Genomic DNA, 19,305 nt, shown 5'->3' with positions numbered 1-19,305 from the left:
GCACATTCTAATGCTCAGGAGCACACTTTCAAATATATCAAGTGTTATAGAAGGGGTTGTTGTGACAAATTAAATATGAAACCATTTAAACAAATTCTTATAATATCAATGTATTAATAAAATCAATTATTTATGAATTATTGTATCAAGCCTGCTTATTTTCAAACCAATTTATAAATGTAATTACTTTGTCAAAGTCACTCATCAAAAGATGGCACACAATGACCGAATAAAAGACAGATCATTCTTGAAATAAAAATGTAATAAATAAGTCCTTAAATAAATATGTTTAATATACATATTTGACATAATATTTTGTTATTTATTAGATTTAATTTTTTTTGTTTTTTAAATTTCTATTAATGGTGAACTGGCTTTATTTTTTACTTAATTATGGCAGAAAATGATATAGCATGAGAATGTATCCAAACTTACTTAAAATTGTACATATATATATATATATATATCCATCCATCCATCCATTTTCTACCGCTTATTCCCTTTGGGGTCGCGGGGGGCGCTGGAGCCTATCTCAGCTACAATCGGGCGGAAGGCGGTGTACATATATATATATATATATATATATATATGTATATATACATATATATATATACACACATACATACACACACATGTATATACATTGTATATGTATGTATGTATATGTATGTGTGTATATATATATATATATACATTTATATATATATGTATGTATATATATATATATACACATATATATATACATACAAACACACAAATATATATATATATGTATGTATGTATATGTACAGTATGTGTATATATATATATATATATATATTTATATATATATATATATATATATATATATATATTTATATGTGTGTGTGTGTTAGAGATGCGCGGATAGGCAATTTATTTCAACCGCAACCGCGGCAGAAAGTCGTCAACCGTCCGCCATCCACCCGATGTAACGTTTGATCAGAACTGCATCCGCCCGCCATCCGCCCGTTGTTATATATCTAATATTAATAAAAAAAAATTAAAAAAAGGGTGAAAACTACGCGAATTGCACCTTGTGCAGACAAGATTTTTCGATCGGACACGGAGGAATTAGTGATGTAAAAGACCACGTTGGGACAAAAAAACACAAGTCTAATGCCGTTGCTAGCGATACAAGTGGAAAACTTTCAACGTTTTTCGTCGACCAAACAGATTCTTTGGATGTGATTAAATGCCGAAGTTTTATTTACGGAGGCAATAATTGAGCATGGACTTCCAATCGCACTGGCTGATCACATGGGACAGTTAATAATGTAATGCAACCTTTAAAAATCATTACGCGGTGATCGCGATCCCAAAAATAAACTTTTCTTGCATGATAATGTCCAGAAAAATTCGCTTTATATTACTATAGAGTCCTTTTAACGAATGAGTTTGATGGTTTATCACAAACCTTAAATGAAAGAAGTCCTTTGTTCTCCTGCAGCATGGCCTTGCTTTGTGTTTGGTGCGCCATCCTGTCGGCTGTATTTCACAGCACGACATACTGTTAAAAGTGTTTATACTATTTATACTTTCAACTAACAAATTGAAGTCTTGTGAAAGGTTGACAGGATAACTGGCATTAACTGTCAAAATAATTTCAAACTATTGAAGTTAGCTTACAGAATAAACATGTCAATCAACCCATATGATTTTTGCTGTAATATTTTTGTTTTGAAAAGTCACTGTGACTGATAGAAAAGTGATGGTTTTAGCAACATTTTAACCTGTCTGAATGCTAATAATCATTTTGCGAGCAAGCAGGTAAGCTGCGCGGGCGGAGCGCGCGGAGTGACCCATGTTACGAGCCCCCGGCCACGGGGGTGGCGGGCAGGTAAGCTGCTTACCTGCTGCGCGTGACGCCGGCCGCGGCGAAAGCGGACGAGGCGGGGTGTCAGTGCGGTGGGCGCGGTAGTGACCCTGGACGTGCGTCGGGCCCTTCTCGCGGATCGCCTCAGCTACGGCTCCCGGTGGGGCCCTCTCGGGGGAAGGAGCCTTGGTCCCGGACCCCGGCGAGGCGTCCCTCCGCTCCGTAAAAGTGTCCATCTCTTTTTTTTTTTTTCTTCTGTTGTGGCATATGCTGCAGGTGCCTGCTCGTTTTTCGTATGTGGGTAACAACATTTAACTATGTATATATATTTCCCAATTGGTTTAACTGCCACCCGCAAAAAAAAAAAAAAAAAAAAAAAAAAAAAAAAAAAATCTAATTAATCCGCCCGACCCGACCCGCGAGCGGATAAAATCTTATTTTTTTAAATTTCATCCGCCCGATCCGCGGATAATCCGCGGACTCCGCGGTTGTGTCCGCAAACCGCGCATCTCTAGTGTGTGTGTATATATATATATATATATATATATGTGTGTGTGTGTGTATACATATATATATATATATATATACACATATATATATATATATATATACATATATATATTTATATATACAGGTAAAAGCCAGTAAATTAGAATATTTTGAAAAACTTGATTTATTTCAGTAATTGCATTCAAAAGGTGTAACTTGTACATTATATTTATTCATTGCACACAGACTGATGCATTCAAATGTTTATTTCATTTAATTTTGATGATTTGAAGTGGCAACAAATGAAAATCCAAAATTCCGTGTGTCACAAAATTAGAATATTACTTAAGGCTAATACAAAAAAGGGATTTTTAGAAATGTTGGCCAACTGAAAAGTATGAAAATGAAAAATATGAGCATGCACAATACTCAATACTTGGTTGGAGCTCCTTTTGCCTCAATTACTGCGTTAATGCGGCGTGGCATGGAGTCGATGAGTTTCTGGCACTGCTCAGGTGTTATGAGAGCCCAGGTTGCTCTGATAGTGGCCTTCAACTCTTCTGCGTTTTTGGGTCTGGCATTCTGCATCTTCCTTTTCACAATACCCCACAGATTTTCTATGGGGCTAAAGTTAGGGGAGTTGGCGGGCCAATTTAGAACAGAAATACCATGGTCCGTAAACCAGGCACGGGTAGATTTTGCGCTGTGTGCAGGCGCCAAGTCCTGTTGGAACTTGAAATCTCCATCTCCATAGAGCAGGTCAGCAGCAGGAAGCATGAAGTGCTCTAAAACTTGCTGGTAGACGGCTGCGTTGACCCTGGATCTCAGGAAACAGAGTGGACCGACACCAGCAGATGACATGGCACCCCAAACCATCACTGATGGTGGAAACTTTACACTAGACTTCAGGCAACGTGGATCCTGTGCCTCTCCTGTCTTCCTCCAGACTCTGGGACCTCGATTTCCAAAGGAAATGCAAAATTTGCTTTCGTCAGAAAACATGACTTTGGACCACTCAGCAGCAGTCCAGCTCTTTTTTTCCTTAGCCCAGGTGAGACGCTTTTCGCGCTGTTTCTTGGTCAACAGTGGCTTGACACGAGGTATGCGGCAGTTGAAACCCATGTCTTTCAAGCGTCTCTTGGTGGTGGATCTTGAAGCACTGACTCCAGCAGCTGTCCACTCCTTCTGAATCTCCCCCACATTTTTGAATGGGTTTTTTTTCACAATCTTGACCAGGGCGCGGTGATCCCTATCGCTTGTACACTTTTTCTGACCACAGTTTTTCCTTCCCTTTGCCTCTCCATTAATGTGTTTGGACACAGAGCTCTGAGAACAGCCAGCGTCTTCAGCAATAACCTTTTGTGTCTTTCCCTCCTTGTGCAATGTGTCGATGGTTGCCTTTTGGACAGCTGTCAAATCTGAAGTCTTCCCCATGTTTGTGTAGGCTTCAGAACTGGACTGAGAGACCATTTAAAGCCCTTTGCAGGTGTTTTGAGTTAATCAGCTGATTAGTTTGTGGCACCAGGTGTCTTCAAAATTTAACCCTTACACAATATTCTAATTTTGTGACACACGGAATTTTGGATTTTCATTTGTTGCCACTTCAAATCATCAAAATTAAATGAAATAAACATTTGAATGCATCAGTCTGTGTGCAATGAATAAATATAATGTACAAGTTACACCTTTTGAATGCAATTACTGAAATAAATCAAGTTTTTCAAAATATTCTAATTTACTGGCTTTTACCTGTATATATACATATATATATATATATACATACATATATACATATATATATATATATATATATATATACATATATATATATATATATATACATATATATATATACACATATATATACACACATATACATACATATATATACATACATATATATATATATATATATACATACATACATATATATATATACATATATATATATATATATACATATATATACATATATATACATATATATACACATACATACATGCATTATATATATATATATATATATATATATATATATATATATATATATATATTATATATATATATATATATATATATATATATATATATATATATATATATATATATATATATATAAATTATGGCAGAAAGTTAGTCCAATCTTTTAACAAAAAAAACCAAAAACAAAAAATAATTAAATGGTGAAAAAAAAATTAAATAGCTATATTTGTTATTGAATAGCCAATAAAGATTAAACTACAAATGTAGAATTTTAATATTATGTTTTAATTCCAGGAGCACAATTTATTTACAAATAGGTGACAATTCATTTGTCTTTTCAGATTTATCTGCAGGTTTAGTTAAAAATGTCACCAACAAGTTGGAGTTCATAAAATGCTCTGTATAATATTTACATGGGCTTCTTGTTCATTATGTCAACGTGAATCATTGATTCACACATTGGTGATTTCCACGCTTTTGTAGGTGTGCACGGGGCTGCCCTTGGCTCGAGGCGCCGACCCAGCCTCTTTAGGCAAGGATCCCTGGAAGCTGCCATGGAGGAGACTCACTCTTCGTTCTGCAGAGTGTGCACGCAACCTCAGCGGACTCTGGACGCATGCAAAGATTGGGAAACGTGAAACGTGGACGGGTTTATGATTGATGATAACATTGCAATGAAGATACCTTGCTGGATCTCCTCAGGGGCACCCTGCCCTCAGCAAAACGGCTGACTGCCACGGGCGTAGGAGAAACCATGGCCTCGCCTTCTGGTGCCTTGTTACTGTCAAGAAGAATTACAAATTAGATAAACTACTTTAAAAAAAAAAAGTAATTATATTTAGTTGTTACTTTACCAAAAAAGTAATTGAATTATTAACGTAATTATTCGTGATTAATTACTAGGGAAAGTAATATCTCTGGTGTATGCACTTGAGATGTTTCCTGAGAGAAGAGTGCGTGTGTGGCTGTAAAAGTAAAGTTTCCAAGTAATTAGCTGTTTTAGCTTAGCATTAGAGATGGGATTCATGACTATTTGAAGGGGGCCAGATCTTGAGAAGCCGTTCAAAAGACTAGCTTGTTGTCATAGTTCTTTTTTTTTTTAACTGTTTTAAAAAAAAAATTATACCAAGTAAACGATCAGTGGTAGCAGTTTTAAGATAAGACGTAGAACGGAGTCATTTGAAATCACACAAATTAGCCACATTTTGTTACAACTACAGATGTCCGATGATATCGGCCGATAAATGCTTTAAAATGTAATATCGGAAATTATCGGTATCGTTTTTTTTTATTATCGGTATCGTTTTTTAAATTTTTTTATTAAATCAACGTAAAAAACACAAGATACACTTACAATTAGTGCACCAACCCAAAAAACCTCCCTCTCCCATTCACACTCATTCACACAAAAGGGTTGTTTCTTTCTGTTATTAATATTCTGGTTCCTACATTATATATCAATATATATCAATACAGTCTGCAAGGGATACAGTCCGTAAGCACACATGATTGTGCATGCTGCTGGTCCACTAATAGTACTAACCTTTAACAGTTAATTTTACTCATTTTCATTAATTACTAGTTTCTATGTAACTGTTTTTATATTGTTTTACTTTCTTTTTTATTCAAGAATTTTTTTTAAATTTACTTATCTTATTTTATTTAATTAATTTTTAAAAAAAAAGGACCTTATCTTCACCATACCTGGTTGTCCAAATTAGGCAAACCGTAATAATGTGTTAATTCCACGACTGTATATATCGGTATCGGTTGATATGGGTATCGGTAATTAAGAGTTGGACAATATCCGATTATCGGATATCGGCAAAAAAGCCATTATCGGACATCCCTAGTTACAACCTTATTACCAAATGGAATAAATACATGTTAGTCCTCAAAACTCTACACACAATACCCCATAATGACAATTTGAAAGGTGTTTTTTTATTTTTTTATTGCAAATTTGTTAAAAATAGAACCCCCCCCCCAAAATATTACACGTACATAAGTATTCAGACCCTTTGCTCAATACTTTGTTGATATACATTTGGCAGCAATTACAGCCTCAAGTCTTTTTGAAAATGATGACACAAGCTTGACACACCTATCTTTGGGCAGTTTCACCCATTCCTCTTTGCAGCACCTCTCAAGCTCCATCAGGTTGGATGGGAAGTAGGGATATTATCGGCCAATAAATGCTTTAAAATGTAATATCGGAAATGATCGGTATCGGTTTCAAAATTATCGGTATCGGTTTCAAAAAAGTAAAATGTATGACTTTTTAAAACGCCGCTGTGTACACGGACGTAGGGAGAAGTACAGAGCGCCAATAAACCTTAAAGGGACTGCCTTTGCGTGCCGGCCCAGTCACATAATATCTACGGCTTTTCACACACACAAGTGAATGCAAGGCATACTTCGTCAACAGCCATACAGGTCACACTGAGGGTGGCCGTATAAACAACTTTAACACTGTTACAAATATGCGCCACACTGTGAACCCACACCAAACAAGAATGACAAACACATTTCGGGAGAACACCCGCACCGTAACACAACAGAACAAATACCCAGAACCCCTTGCAGCACTAACTCTTCCGGGACGCTACGATATACACCCATCGGTACACCCCCCCGCCCCCCAACCCCGCCCACCTCAACCTCCTCATCCTCTCTCAGGGAGAGCATGTCCCAAATTCCAAGCTGCTGTTTTGAGGCATGTTAAAAAAAAATTATGCACTTTGTGACTTCAATAATAAATATGGCAGTGTCATGTTGGCATTTTTTCCATAACTTGAGTTGATTTATTTTGGAAAACTTTGTTACATTGTTTAATGCATCTAGCGGGGCATCACAACAAAATTGGGCATAATAATGTGTTAATTCCACGACTGTATATATCGGTAGCGGTTGATATCGGAATCGGCAATTAAGAGTTGGACAATATCGGAAATCGGCAAAAAAGCCATTATTGGACATCTCTAATGGGAAGCGTTGCTTTTGTCTCTGTACATTGCTGCATTCATCTTTCTCTCCATCCTGACTCGTCTCCCAGTTTATGTCGCTAAAAACCATCCCCACAGCATGATGCTGCCCACCACCAACATGCTTCAATGTAGGGATGGTGTTGGCCTGGTGATGAGCGGTGCCTGGTTTCCTCCAAACATGACGCCTGGCATTCACACCAAAGAGTTCAATCTTTGTCTAATCAGACCAGATCATTTTGATCTGGTCTGAGTCTTTTTTTTATTTATTTTTTTTACTTATGATACTTACACTTATATAGTACATATACTTTTAAAAAAACCTAAAAAAAAACACCTTTTACATTGTCATTAAAGGGTATTGTCTGTAGAATTTTGAGAACAAAAATGTATGTATTACGTTTTGGAAGAAGGTTGGAACATAACAAAATGTGGAAAAAGTGAAGCGCTGTGAATACTTTCTGAATGTTTAACCCTTGTGCAACCCTGGGTCCAAAACGGAATTCATTAATTATTGTCCTTAAAATTCTACAGACAATACCCCGTAATGACAATGTAAACGTTTTTATTTTTTTATTTTTTTATTTAAAATGTTTTTTGTTTTTTTAAGTCATATATACCTAAGTATTATATGTAAAACAAAATGCAAAAAAAAGACTCTCAGACCATGAGAAACTAAATTCTCTGACAAAGACAAAGATTGAACATGTTTAGAGGAAACCAGGCATTGCTCATCACCAGGCCAATACCATCCCTAACAAAATGTGGAAAAAGTGAATACTTTCTGGATGCACTGAATTGAACCCTTGTGCAACCCTAGGGTCCAAAACGGATGTTACATGTGTTCCTGATGTGATATGATTGTTCCGTTTGATGGTTAGCGACCTTTAATTTGGTCAAGGAGTATTGTGTTTTTGATTGCAACCTTGTTAGAATACACACATAAAATATACACACTTCCTCCTAAGAAATCTGTTGGCCCCATTTACTCCCATTATAACTCCTATTTTTAACAGACTGCAATCCTGGTATATTACCCCAAAAAATCTAATTCTTGCTAATTGAAAAATGGGCCTCTTAACCAACAGGTGGCGGCAAAAAAAACAACCCACAAGCTTAGTTTTCAGAGCTTTGATAAGCGCAAATGAGTTAAACTGCTATTAAACCTTTGTAATGCATTGAACATTATTTTGGGCAGTTATGCATAACTTCATATTGCAGAATGTAGCATTTACAATAGTGGTCAAAAGTTTACATACACTTGTAAATAACATGATGTCATGGCTGTCTTGAGTTTTCAATCATTTCTACAACTCTTATTTTTTTGTGATAGTGATTAGAGCACATACTTGTTGGTAACAAAAAAGTTTCACGAAGTTTGGTTCTTTTATGAATTTATTATGAGTCTACTGAAAATGTGACCAAATCTGCTGGGTCAAAAGTATACATACAGCAATGTTAATACAAACCCCGTTTCCATATGAGCTGGGAAATTGTGTTAGATGTAAATATAAACGGAATACAATGATTTGCGAATCATTTTCAACCCATATTCAGTTGAATATGCTACAAAGACAACATATTTGATGTTCAAACTGATAAACATTTTTTTTTTTTGCAAATAATCATTAACTTTAGAATTTGATGCCAGCAACACGTGACAAAAAAGTTGGGAAAGGTGGCAATAAATACTGATAAAGTTGAGGAATGCTCATCAAACACTTATCTGGAACACCCCACAGGTGAACACGTAAATTGGGAACAGGTGGGTGCCATGATTGGGTATAAAAGTAGATTCCATGAAATGCTCAGTTATTCACAAACCAGGATGGGGCGAGGGTCACCACTTTGTCAACAAATGTGTGAACAAATTGTTGTACAGTTTAAGAAAAACCTTTCTCAACCAGCTATTGCAAGGAATTTAGGGATTTCACCATCTACGGTCCGCAATATCATCAAAGGGTTCAGAGAATCTGGAGAAATCACTGCCCGTAAGCAGCTAAGCCTGTGACCTTCGATCCCTCAGGCTGTACTGCATCAACAAGTGACATCAGTGTGTAAAGGATATCACCACATGGGCTCAGGAACACTTCAGAAAACCACTGTCAGTAACTACAGTTGGTCGCTACATCTGTAAGTGCAAGTTAAAACTCTCCTATGCAAGGTGAAAACCGTTTATCAACAACACCCAGAAACGCCGTCGGCTTCGCTGGGCCTGAGCTCATCTAAGATGGACTGATACAAAGTGGAAAAGTGTTCTGTGGTCTGACGAGTCCACATTTCTAATTGTTTTTGGAAACTGTGGACGTCGCATCCTCCGGACCAAAGAGGAAAAGAACCACCCGGATTGTTAGAGGCGCAAAGTTAAAAAGCCAGCATCTGTGATGGTGTGGGGGTGTATTAGTGCCCAAGACATGGGTAACTTACACATCTGTGAAGGCACCATTAATGCTGAAAGGTACATACAGGTTTTGGAGCAACATATGTTGCCATCCAAGCAACGTTACCATGGACGCCCCTGCTTATTTCAGCAAGACAATGCCAAGCCACATGTTACATCAACGTGGCTTCATAGTAAAAGAGTGCGGGTACTAGACTGGCCTGCCTGTAGTCCAGACCTGTCTCCCATTGGAAATGTGTGGCGCATTATGAAGCCTAAAATACCACAACGGAGACCCCCGGACTGTTGAACAACTTAAGCTGTACATCAAGCAAGAATGGGAAAGAATTCCACCCGAGAAGCTTAAAAAATGTGTCTCCTCAGTTCCCAAACGTTTACCGAGTGTTGTTAAAAGGAAAGGCCATCTAACACAGTGGTGAACATGCCCTTTCCCAACTACTTTGGCACGTGTTGCAGCCATGAAATTCTAAGTTAATTATTATTTGCAAAAAAAAAATAAAGTTTATGAGTTTGAACATCAAATATCTTGTCTTTGTAGTGCATTCAATTGAATATGGGTTGAAAAGGATTTGCAAATCATTGTATTCCGTCTATATTTACATCTAACACAATTTCCCAACTCATATGGAAACAGGGTTTGTATTTGGTTGCATGTCTCTTGGCAAGTTTCACTGCAATAAAGCGCTTTTGGTAGCCATCCACAAGCTTCTGGTTGAATTTTTGACCACTCCTCTTGACAAAATTGGTGCAGTTCAGCTAAATGTGTTGGTTTTCTGACATGGACTTGTTTCTTCAGCATTGTCCACACGTTTAAGTCAGGACTTTGGGAAGGCCATTCTAAAACCTTAATTCTAGCCTGATTTAGCCATTCCTTTACCACTTTTGACGTGTGTTTGGGGTCATTGTCCTGTTGGAACACCCAACTGCGCCCAAGACCCAACCTCCGGGCTGATGATTTTAGGTTGTCCTGAAGAATTTGGAGGTAATCCTCCTTTTTCATTGTCCCATTTACTCTCTGTAAAGCACCAGTTCCATTGGCAGCAAAACAGGCCCAGAGCATAATACTACCACCACCATGCTTGACGGTAGGGATGGTGTTCCTAGGATTAAAGGCCTCACCTTTTCTCCTCCAAACATATTGCTGGGTATTGTGGCCAAACAGCTCAATTTTTGTTTCATCTGACCACAGAACTTTCCTCCAGAAGCTCTTATCTTTGTCCATGTGATGTCAGATGAAACAAAAATTGAGCTGTTTGGCCAATTTTCTTCTTTACAAGTGTATGTAAACTTTTGACCACGACTGTACGTTTAGAAGTCACCTGCTAGCGGCAGCGAGCATTTTCATTTCTTCGTACAGACGTCGACGCAGCACATGCTTGTTGCCGGGAATCTCCAAGGCTTTGGCCATGGCGTCCAGGTCGAAGGACGCGTCCAGAACCAGCACGGCGCCGTTGATGCCTTTCCCTTGAAGATTGTCTGCAAACTCCTACAGCGCGACACATGTCAGCGTACGTTTGTGTCGCTACGGTGTGGCGCTCTCACCTTGAGGTCTACGTCCCTGATCCACTTCATTACTCTCCGGCAAGTCCACACAACGGGGTCCAGGTCCTGCTGCTCACATTTGGCCCGTCGCGCCTGCAGGAGCTCTTTGTCGAAGCCGAGCGTCTGCAGCAGCTGCGCCGACAGAAGCAGACTGGTCTGGTGGAACGGGTCGCTGATGTCGAGGAACCGCTCCAGGTCTCTGCGGCACAGGGAGCTCAGCACTCGTCCGTCCACCAGCTGGGCCTGGAAGGAGTGGGAGAACTGAGGCAGCCCCACGTCACTCAGCCATGACGTGGACACCCAGTGATGGTCCACGTTCGACGCTTTGGACAGACCGGGACAGTGGTACAGGTTCCTGAGAACAGCAGAGGACTCTTGTCATATAATGCATCTTTGACGAGGGTTTTCTTGGAGTAGGTCCCTAAAAACAGCAAGGTGCGCCAGGCGTAGTACAGAATTTGTCACGGCCCGCATTCATCTGCGCACACCACTCCGGCTGCAAGCAATCTGCAATCATACAGCACTCAACACACTTGTCGCTGATGAGCTCCCTGGGCTTCTTAAGCCAGAGCAAACATGCGTTCCGGGCCAGAACGTAGCGACCTGTTCCGTACAATAAGCCAACTCGTGTCTGGCTCTATGCTCACTCTCTCTCTCTCTTTGTGTGTTTTCTCCTCCTCCGTGTTTCATTTGTCAGCATTCCTCCGTTCCCTGACGACGAGCTGTGCGTCTCGTCTCCCCGTATTCCCCTCTGGTTCCCTGGCTGCCTCTTTTTGGATCTCGACCTCCCGCCTGGACACAGACTTTTGATGCCTTGCTCTTGCCCCTGACCTCCTGCCTGTCTCTGGACCTTCGAGCCTGCCTTGCCCCCTTGGACTTCCGCCCCTCGCTCAACACTCCTGGTAACATTAGCTAATCACGACACATAGTCGCACACCACACATATTTGGATTAGCCACACACTTCATCGTATTGTATATATTATAATAAATAGAGCTAAACTACGTCCTTGCTCCTGTGCCGTCTCCTTCTTCCCCCCTGTACCGTAACAGGATATTTGACTAGTGTTTTAAAAACAGCAAACACTTCAGTCACATGTATAATCTTTGCCTTTTTTTTTAGCCACGGTGGTACACTGTGGTCGTATGGTTATGCGCGGGTCGTTCTCCCAAGATGCAGCAGGAAACTCCGGGGGAAAGGTGCAGGTGAGACAATGATTTATTGTCTACACTGCAAAAACTGAAATCTAAGTAAGATGAAATATCTCAAATAAGGGTGATATTTGCTTATTTTCTGTCTGGTAAGATAATTCTTCTCACTAAGCAGATTTTATGTGAGAGTATTTTACTTGTTTTAAGGGTTTTGGTCCTAAATTATCTCAGTAAGATATTACAGCTTGTAGCTGAGATTGTATGAGGTATGGTATTTTTTGTTTTTGTCATAAAAAAATACAATCATGTGTGCTTACGGACTGTATCCCTGCAGACTGTATTGATATATATATTGATATATAATGTAGGAACCAGAATATTAAAGGGGAACATTATCACCAGACCTATGTAAGCGTCAATATATACCTTGATGTTGCAGAAAAAAGACCATATATTTTTTTAACCGATTTCCGAACTCTAAATGGGTGAATTTTGGCGAATTAAACGCCTTTCTATTCACAACGTGACGTCACATCGGGAAGCAATCCGCCATTTTCTCAAACACATTACAAACACCGAGTCAAATCAGCTCTGTTATTTTCCGTTTTTTCGACTGTTTTCCGTACCTTGGAGACATCATGCCTCGGAGGGTGTTGTCGGAGGGTGTAACAACACGAACAGGGACGGATTCAAGTTGCACCAGTGGCCCAAAGATGCGAAAGTGGCAAGAAATTGGACGTTTGTTCCGCACACTTTACCGACGAAAGCTATGCTACGACAGAGATGGCAAGAATGTGTGGATATCCTGCGACACTCAAAGCAGATGCATTTCCAACTGGACTGGACAGATCAGCTTTCAGGAAAAGAGCGCGGATGAGGGTATGTCTACAGAATATATTAATTGATGAAAACTGGGCTGTCTGCACTCTCAAAGTGCATGTTGTTGCCAAATGTATTTCATATGCTGTAAACCTAGTTCATAGTTGTTAGTTTCCTTTAATGCCAAACAAACACATACCAATCGTTGGTTAGAAGGCGATCGCCGAATTCGTCCTCGCTTTCTCCCGTGTCGCTGGCTGTCGTGTCGTTTGTCGGTTTCGCTTGCATACGGTTCAAACAGATATGGCTCAATAGCTTCAGTTTCTTCTTCAATTTCGTTTTTCGCTACCTGCCTCCACACTACAACCATCCGTTTCAATACATGCGTAATCTGTTGAATCGCTTAAGCCGCTGAAATCCGAGTCTGAATCCGAGCTAATGTCGCTATAGCTTGCTGTTCTAGCCGCCATGTTTGTTTGTATTGGCATCACTGTGTGACGTCACAGGAAAATGGACGGGTGTATATAACGATGGTTAAAATCAGGCACTTTGAAGCTTTTTTTAGGGATATTGCGTGATGGGTAAAATTTTGAAAAAAACTTCGAAAAATAAAATAAGCCACTGGGAACTGATTTTTAATGGTTTTAACCCTTCGGAAATTGTGATAATGTTCCCCTTTAAAGGGGAACATTATCACCAGACCTATGTAAGCGTCAATATATACCTTGATGTTGCAGAAAAAAGACCATATATTTTTTTAACCGATTTCCGAACTCTAAATGGGTGAATTTTGGCGAATTAAACGCCTTTCTATTATTCGCTCTCAAGAAGCAATCCGCCATTTTCTCACTTTCGTCGGTGTGTTGTCGGAGGGTCTAACAACACGGACAGGGACGGATTCAAGTTGCACCAGTGGCCCAAAGATGCGAAAGTGGCAAGAAATTGGACGAAATTTGTTCAAAATACGAGGGTGTGGGGAAAGCCGACGAAATGGTCAGTCTTTTGTTCCGCACACTTTACCGACGAAAGCTATACTAGGACAGAGATGGCAAGAATGTGTGGATATCCTGCGACACTCAAAGCAGATGCATTTCCAACGATAAAGTCAAAGAAATCTGCCGCCAGACCCCCATTATATCTGCCGGAGTGTGTGAGCTATTCAGGGACAAAGGACCTCGGTAGCACGGCAAGCAATGGCGGCAGTTTGTTCCCGCAGACGAGCGAGCTAAACCCCCTGGATGTCTTGGCTCACACCGTCCCTTATGCCATCGAAGATGATCAAGAGAAGAATATTGACCCTAGCTTCCCTGGCCTGCTGACATCAACTCCAAAACTGGACAGATCAGCTTTCAGGAAAAGAGAGCGGATGGGGGTATGTCTACAGAATATATTAATTGATGAAAACTTTATTCATTACTCGCGGTTTTACGTAAATTATTATACATAAACTGTGTTTACCAATAATTTTGCTTAAAAACATTAATTTTTTTTAATCATTCGAGTACATTCGGGTAGTCTTGTGTAATGCAGTATTTTGTGTCTATTTAGGTATGGTTAACCTGAGTGCTGAAATCGTGGTAAAATATATGTTCTTAGCGCGCCTGAAATGGGCTGTCTGCACTCTCAAAGTGCATGTTGTTGCCAAATGTATTTCATATGCTGTAAACCTAGTTCATAGTTGTTAGTAATTATCTTATCAGACAGTGTTAAGCCGCTGAAATCCGAGTCTGAATCCGAGCTAATGTCGCTATACCTTGCTGTTTGTTTGTATTGGCATCACTGTGTGACGTCACAGGAAAATGGACGGGTGTATATAACGATGGTTAAAATCAGGCACTTTGAAGCTTTTTTTAGGGATATTGCATGATGGGTAAAATTTTGAAAAAAACTTTGAAAAAAATAAGCCACTGGGAACTGATTTTTAATGGTTTTAACCCTTCTGAAATTGTGATAATGTTCCCCTTTAATAACAGAAATTGTGTGAATGAATTTTTTTAATTTTTTTAATTTTTTATTAAAGCAACATAAAACTTCCCTCCCCCGGGGGAGGGAAGTTTTTTGGGTTGGTGCACTAATTGTAAGTGTATTTTTATGTTGCTTTAATAAAAATAAAAAATAAAAATAAAAAAATTGTAAGTGTGTTTTTATGTTGCTTTAATAAAAAAAATAATAATATTTTTTTATTTCTTGTACGGCCCGGTACCAAACGATCCACGGACCGGTACCGGGCCGCGGCCCGGTGGTTGGGGACCACTGGTGTACACTACTGAATTGGGGTCTTATGCCGACATATAGACACTTATACTGCTATCTGGTGGTGTCAGGAGAGTATAACATACAATGGAATTTGGGAAAAAAAAGTGTAAAAATAAAACTTTGCATGTCACTACACATGAAGTACACGTTTGTTACTTATGGACTAAGTACATCATATCAAAAGATGATTTTTAGTTTTTATTCTAAATAGGGTCCAATAAGCCCAAATAGCAAAGAGAAATTAAAAAAAAAGCATGTAAACAAACAACTTGGGTCTTAAGAGGTTATCTTTGCCTATAAATTGTCCAACAACAAAGTGGTAGGCTAAACAAGACTTTCACCTTCCGACCCTCCTTGTCCTTTCCTTACCAGATGGGGCAAGTTTGAGGCTGGGAATTCTGCCTAGCAACAAGTGCCATCTGCTGTTTGTGCTCACCCTTGGTCCCCTTCAGCTCTCCTGTAGTCCTCAATGGCCAGTCTGAGCTTCCTGCGATGCATGGGGTTGCCGACGCCCAGTCTCACTTCCAAGTCCTCATCAGTCAGGGCGAGGAGAACCTTCAAAACGAGGAGACATCGTTTGAGCCCGGAATGAGCTCGGTGAGCATGACTAAAAGCCGAAGTGTACCTTGCCACTCTTGACGTTCTCTGAGCATGCCCATGTGTACGTGGACATGCCCATCACCACCTCCAGCCAGGCCTGGACGGTGCCCGCCCTCCACAGAGACATGCACGTGGTGCGGGTGAGCGCCGCCTGCTGGAGGTGGTCCAGCTGCTCGTCTCCGTCGGCCAGGCTCTGTTGCTGCATGTCTGGGCCGCGACGGCGTGGGGTTAAAGGTCAGAGGGACATAAGGACATTGTGAAAATAACTTATGGGGATATTGTTTAGTATAACATTGAACACACCTTCACCTTTGTGCGTTTTAGTCATTCCTATTTTTTATTAGCTGGCTAGTGTAGATTCTCCACATGTTCTCTATAGAAGAGTGTTTGCTAACCATAGGGCCGGGGCCCATTGTTGGGCCGCCAAAGAGTATTTGTTTCTCAGCTGTGGTCAGTATGGGCCGCAGTGGTACTCAGTTGCAACTAGTGTTGTCCCGAGACCAATATTTTGGTACCGGTACCAAAATGTATTTCGATACTTTTCAATACTTAAAGGGGACCACAACATTTTTTATTATTGTCTTTATTTTAACAAAAAAATCTTAAGCTACATTAAACATACGTTTCTACGGAGCCCCTAAAGGGACATGGGGGATTTTTTTTTTTTTATAAATTTATAAAAAAATTTTTTATTTTTTTATTTTTTTTAAATATACTTTTTAGACATGTATCTCGTGCGCACGAGAAACTTTTTATAAAGTTATAAAAAATTTTTTAAAAAGTATTTTAAAAAAAATGTTTTTTTAGACATGTATCTCATGCACAAGAGATACATGTGTAAAAAAATATAATTTTTTTTATTATTTTTATAACTTTATAAAAAGTTTCTCGTTCTCATGAGAAAGTTTCTCGTGCTCACAAGATAGTTTGTCGTGCGCACGAAGAAAAAAATCAATAAAATAAAATGATTAAAAAAAAAAATTGTTATTGTTTTTATAACTTTATAAAAAGTTTCTCGTTCGCATGACACAGTTTCTCGTGCGCACAAGATAGTTTGTCATGCGCACGAAGAAAAAAATCAATAAAATAAAATGATTTAAAAAAAAAAAATTCCCCCATATCCCTTTAGGGGCTCCGAAGTTTTTTATTGCAAGTTTGTCCTTAAATAAAATAGTGAACATACTACACAATGTCTTTTAGTAGTAAGTAACAAAGGCTCTTAATTTTTCTGCTGACATATGCAGTAACATATTGTGTCATTTATCATTATATTATATTGTCAAAATTATTAAGGACATGTGGTAGAAAATGAATTGTTAATCTATTCAGCTTACTTTCTCTTTCAACATGTTCTATCTACACTTCTGTTAAAATGTAGTAATCACTTATTCTTCTGTTGTTTGGATGCTTTACATTAGTTTTGGATGATTACACAAATTTGGGTATCAATCCGATATCAAGTAGTACTTTTTAGAGGCGGTATAATACCGAATATGATTTATTATTATACCATACAACCCGAGTTGCAACACACCGTTCCACCACTTGTGGCAGTAATGACCATCTCAAACTAACAGAAGAAGTCTGGAGCTAAAGTCACAAAGCGCAAAAATTATGACTAAAGTAGTAAAGCTGTATGTTCATTTGCACTTACATTTTATTTAAGAAACATATATTATTATTTATTACGTTTATTTTAGCACTGCTTAATTGTGTGCAAAAAAAAATCAGTACTGTATTTTGCGGACCATAGGGAGCAGAAACGTCCCATAACAAGAAAATAGAGAAAAAAAAAGAAGCTTATCGACTACGTCGTCATCACGGACAACAAAGGCGGACGTGTTCATTTTTTCAGGACATATGCAGATCTCAAATACACATCAGCAGGTACCAGAAGGTAAGAAAAGTTGGTTTTGCATAATATTGCAAAACAAAACGGCAGATAATATGTCTGCTAATGGGTGCCATTTTGCGGTCCTTATACACGCACCATAGTAATAATCATGCTTTTGACTACGGTAGCCGTAATGGGCCCACAATCCATCAAGCGGTGTGGCTTCAAAGTCGTACTAAAACATTTTGAAAGATTTTTGAGTGCCGTGTGTAATGTTCTTTATTTTCAATGGAACATTTAAAGTTTTGGTGTTGTTTACGAGCGTCATATTGCAGTCTACACGTATCTCTTATGTGTGACTGCCATCTACTGGTCACACTTACCACTACACCATGTACCAAATAAAATTGCTACAAGGTCGGCAAGCACAGCCAGAATTATTCCGAACATTATGTGCATCGGGTTATAAGGCCAAACGTTGATTTTTGAGAAAATAAAGGATTTTAAGTGCGCCTTATAGTCCGACAAATACAGTATTTGTTTCTGAGCAGTGGTCAGTATGGGCTGCAATGGTAATCAGTTGCAACACACCGTTCCACCACTTGCGGCAGTAATGACAATCTCAAACTAACAGAAGAAGTCTGGAGCTAAGGTCAAAGAGGTTTCTCAAGCGCAAAAATTATGACTAAAGTAGTAAAGCTGCATTTTCAGTTGCACTTACATTTTATTTAAGAAACATATATTATTACTTATTAACTTTATTTCAGCACTGCATAATTGTATGTAAACATTCATGTAAAAATTCATCAGTATTTATAAGTACCTTCTATTGCAGTATACTTGATGAGTATTTACTAATTTACTATTTACTAATCAGGTAACACACCAACTTATAGTTTTGTCTTCATGAAAGAAAGGAATCTCTATGTGTTAAACATGCTTGTATGGTATTAAACATCTTTAAGTTGTTAACAAAAACGTCTCTTTCATAAATAAATAAATATAAATGATATATATGAATGAGGTAGATCCCCTCCACTTGGTCAATTGAAAAATAGCTGGCCTGCAGAAAAAGTGTGGGCACCCCTGGATTACGATGTTTCCATGGGTTGTAGGATGCTTATTTAGAGTCGAACTATTTGCAAAATCGGACTCATTTAGTGCATGGACATGTACTGAATGTTTATCCTGTTAAACTGTAGGTACCGCATTTTTCGGAGTACAAGTCGCACCGGAGTATAAGTCGCACCTGCCGAAAATGCATAATAAAGAAGGAAAAAAACATATATAAGTCGCACTGGAGCCCGGCCAAACAATGAAAAAAAAACTGCGACTTATAGTCCGAAAAATGCGGTAGGTTAGGTATAAATATTGAATAAGATTAAAATCAAGAGTAAGAACACTAATTCAGT

At 38.8% G+C, this 19,305-nt stretch overlaps 1 protein-coding gene across 3 annotated transcripts in view; it reads right to left on the bottom strand.

The window, feature by feature from the left end:
- Window positions 1-4,548: 4,548 nt before the first annotated feature.
- Window positions 4,549-19,305, bottom strand: part of kaznb (kazrin, periplakin interacting protein b) — a 351,940-nt gene continuing 337,183 nt past the window's right edge. The window contains exons 11-16 of one of the 3 annotated variants that reach the window (XM_061939051.2): window positions 16,085-16,266; window positions 15,896-16,014; window positions 11,234-11,588; window positions 11,011-11,177; window positions 4,991-5,087; window positions 4,549-4,914 (exon numbers count right to left, since the gene is read on the bottom strand). In XM_061939051.2, the coding sequence (XP_061795035.2) occupies window positions 4,759-4,914; window positions 4,991-5,087; window positions 11,011-11,177; window positions 11,234-11,588; window positions 15,896-16,014; window positions 16,085-16,266 (1,076 nt within the window). In that variant the 3' untranslated portion in view covers window positions 4,549-4,758. The remainder of the gene's footprint in view (window positions 4,915-4,990; window positions 5,088-11,010; window positions 11,178-11,233; window positions 11,589-15,895; window positions 16,015-16,084; window positions 16,267-19,305) is intronic. The other 2 variants (XM_061939067.2, XM_061939075.2) reach the window with 2 other exon arrangements.

The sequence above is a fragment of the Nerophis lumbriciformis genome, linkage group LG03 (genome assembly GCF_033978685.3).
Source record: "Nerophis lumbriciformis linkage group LG03, RoL_Nlum_v2.1, whole genome shotgun sequence".
NCBI lineage: Eukaryota > Metazoa > Chordata > Actinopteri > Syngnathiformes > Syngnathidae > Nerophis > Nerophis lumbriciformis.
The sequence above is the reverse complement of the archived record's forward strand: the minus strand, read 5'-3'. Positions and strand labels throughout refer to the sequence as shown.